The 2560-nt window shown below is 51.5% G+C and overlaps 1 protein-coding gene across 1 annotated transcript in view; it reads left to right on the top strand.

Moving 5' to 3' along the window:
• Positions 1-2520: 2520 nt before the first annotated feature.
• st8sia3 (ST8 alpha-N-acetyl-neuraminide alpha-2,8-sialyltransferase 3) overlaps positions 2521-2560 on the top strand; it is a gene marked incomplete in the record, with an annotated part of 6300 nt that continues 6260 nt past the window's right edge. Inside the window, 1 exon segment of the mRNA NM_001267635.1 lies at positions 2521-2559. Coding sequence (NP_001254564.1) covers positions 2521-2559 — 39 coding nt within the window.

Raw genomic sequence — 2560 nt, forward strand, 5'->3', positions numbered from 1 at the left:
AGGGGTGTCACCATCTCCAACAAAAATGAATCCTGATGGCCTGTTTTAACCATCTGAAGCTGCTACGCAGTGTCTTCCTCACTGACCGTGTCTCCTCCCTCGCTCCTCTCAGCATCATTTTACTTCCCGTCTACTTGTTACTCACATCTCCCACTCTGACTCATTTTCTTTCCTGTTTTCTCATTTTATAGGATTACCACACCTTCTTCGCTATCTTATTTCTCTTATATTTGTTTTCTCTGTTCCTGCATCTACTCTTAAAAAAGGTTCCTGCAGTTGTACATGTTTTCGTGGCCCCGGACTACAGGGACATGTGTCCAGCTGTTCCTTGGGGGCGAGGACCTTTGTAAGGGGTTAGTGTAGTGACCCCGTTCAGCAGTGTGTTCTGTACAGTGTCACGTCACTCTCGTCACGCTGGCCAATCAGGGGGAGTTGCTAGACAGGGGGTGGCCAGTGATTGGGGGAGACGGTGGTAGGCGGGTGTTCCCGTGTTCTGGGGGGCTAGTCATGTTGGCTAGACGGGTTCTATGTTGTTGTTGTTGTTGTTGCTGTCTGGAGTATTGAGGGAGTGTAGCGACAGCGTGGGGGGGCATGTTGTCTGCTGCTGGAGAAACAAATAAAGGATTTCTACCAGAACGTCCATTCGCCTGCGTGTGCTGAGTGACCCACTACACCCCGACGCTACAAGATTATCAATAAGTTATTGTTTTGTTGTTGTGTGTAAGTTATTCCTGGAGGCACTTACCGTCTGTGACAGCAGCACGCCATCATACCAAAGACGTCTGAACAGTCCGTGGTTGGCTGTTTAGTTCTGTACATGACAACTGGTTCTCCCTTGACCTATGTGTTCAGGTAAAGGTACAATAAGTATACAAATACATAAAAAACTAAGTGGTAAGCAGCCATGTATTTCCATTGCTCTTTCTCTTGTCTCTCAGTCTGGAGGTAATTACAGATGCTCTTGCTTACGTTTCCGAGGGGTTTTGATTGTGTGTCACAACGTAAACCGTCTACGCCAGAGGTCTTCAACGCTTTTCAAGCCAAGGTCCCCCAAACTGATGGCGAGGTGGAGCAGGGACCCCCTATTCCACGGAGTTTGGTCCGCCATCTTTTATTTTTGAGCTTCACGCTCTTTAGATGTGAGCATGAATGGATCTGATTGGCTGGTGCCTGCGTGGTCGTATCAGCATGAAAGGAGCAGTGAGGGAACCGGTGAGCAGCTTGGAGCTGCTGAGGGAAGCTGAGTGTGTGTGTTGTGGACTGACAGATGACGTCTTCTCCATCAATTTATCCGTTCGCTTCAATATGTTGGATTCATGTTAATGTGTATTTAAAGAACATAAATAAAATTCTGATTCTGAAGACATTTACATTTGTGGGGGAAAAATTGTTTAAATTTTTTTTCTTATCAACCAAAAATTTCACGACCCCCTGCAGTACCTTCGCGGACCCACAGTGTGTGTGTGTGTGTGCGTGCGTGTGTGTGTGTGTGCACAGCTACTTGATGTGAAGCTTTAGGATCTTAATCTGTATGTCTGTTTGACAGCCTTGTCCAATCTTTGCGATTCCTCGGTGTGCCTGTGCCTGTGTTTGTGTCTCATCAGGCCTTGAGACCAGTAGAAAGGTCACAGTTGATGTCAGCAGCGAGGGAAGCCCGTCCCCCTGTCTGGTGTCTACATGTCTCCACACATGGGCTTGCTGTGCTTCGGCGTGAACAAAATCAGAAATGCCCGATAAAGACGGACACGTTCAATCTATTATGTTTGCAATGTTCCAAATACCTGGTCCTTCATGTTTAGCATTTATGTCACATATTGTAAAAATAATAATGTTGAATACCCCCCCCCCCCCCCCCCCCCCCTCCACCTCGGATGCTGCTGTGCTGCGTCAATTTAACGCGACACGTCGCTTTCTTAAAATAGGGAGGGGGGAGTGAAGGAGACGGAGGCACCGAGGATGGAGACGAGGAGAGGCGTCCTACCGCGCACCAAGCCGCGTGTCGTCGCGTCACTTCATCGCCTCGAGGTTATGACGCCGGTTGTAATCTGAGCCTGCAGAGGAAAAGAACCCTAAGACCCCTCCCTTCCTCCCTCCTCCCCCCTTTCTCTTCCTCCATCCTCGGCGCTCCATTCTGGACTTTCAATGCGTCATACTCCGTCCTTCCTGCGCGCGTCTTTTTCTTCCGCTGACGCGTCGCCTCCTACGTTCAGGCCATGAGAACGGCTCCACGCGCGGACAGTGTGCCTCGATAGCCTCCTTTGGAATGCGCCGATAAAGACGTTTCCCCCCGTGCGGCCTCTTCCATCTCTGCGCCTTCTGTTCGCCGCACATGCGTTGCCGCTGCCGCTGCCGCGCCGCCGCCTCTCTTCTCCTCCTCGCAATTGCATGGACTCTTCCATTCGCCTGAAGCGCGCGCGTCGTCACCTCCGCGTCCGCGCCGCTCGCTCTGCCGCTGATGCGGTGCGCCCGGGGGCTCCCCGTGCTCTCGCCGTGGGGGCCCGGTGTCCGCAGAGAGGCAGGATGGTGCGGATCGTCAGCGCGCTGGGGCTCGTCATGTTCA

This window comes from Gasterosteus aculeatus, chromosome 14 (genome assembly GCF_964276395.1).
Source record: "Gasterosteus aculeatus chromosome 14, fGasAcu3.hap1.1, whole genome shotgun sequence".
Classification (NCBI taxonomy): Eukaryota; Metazoa; Chordata; class Actinopteri; order Perciformes; family Gasterosteidae; genus Gasterosteus; species Gasterosteus aculeatus.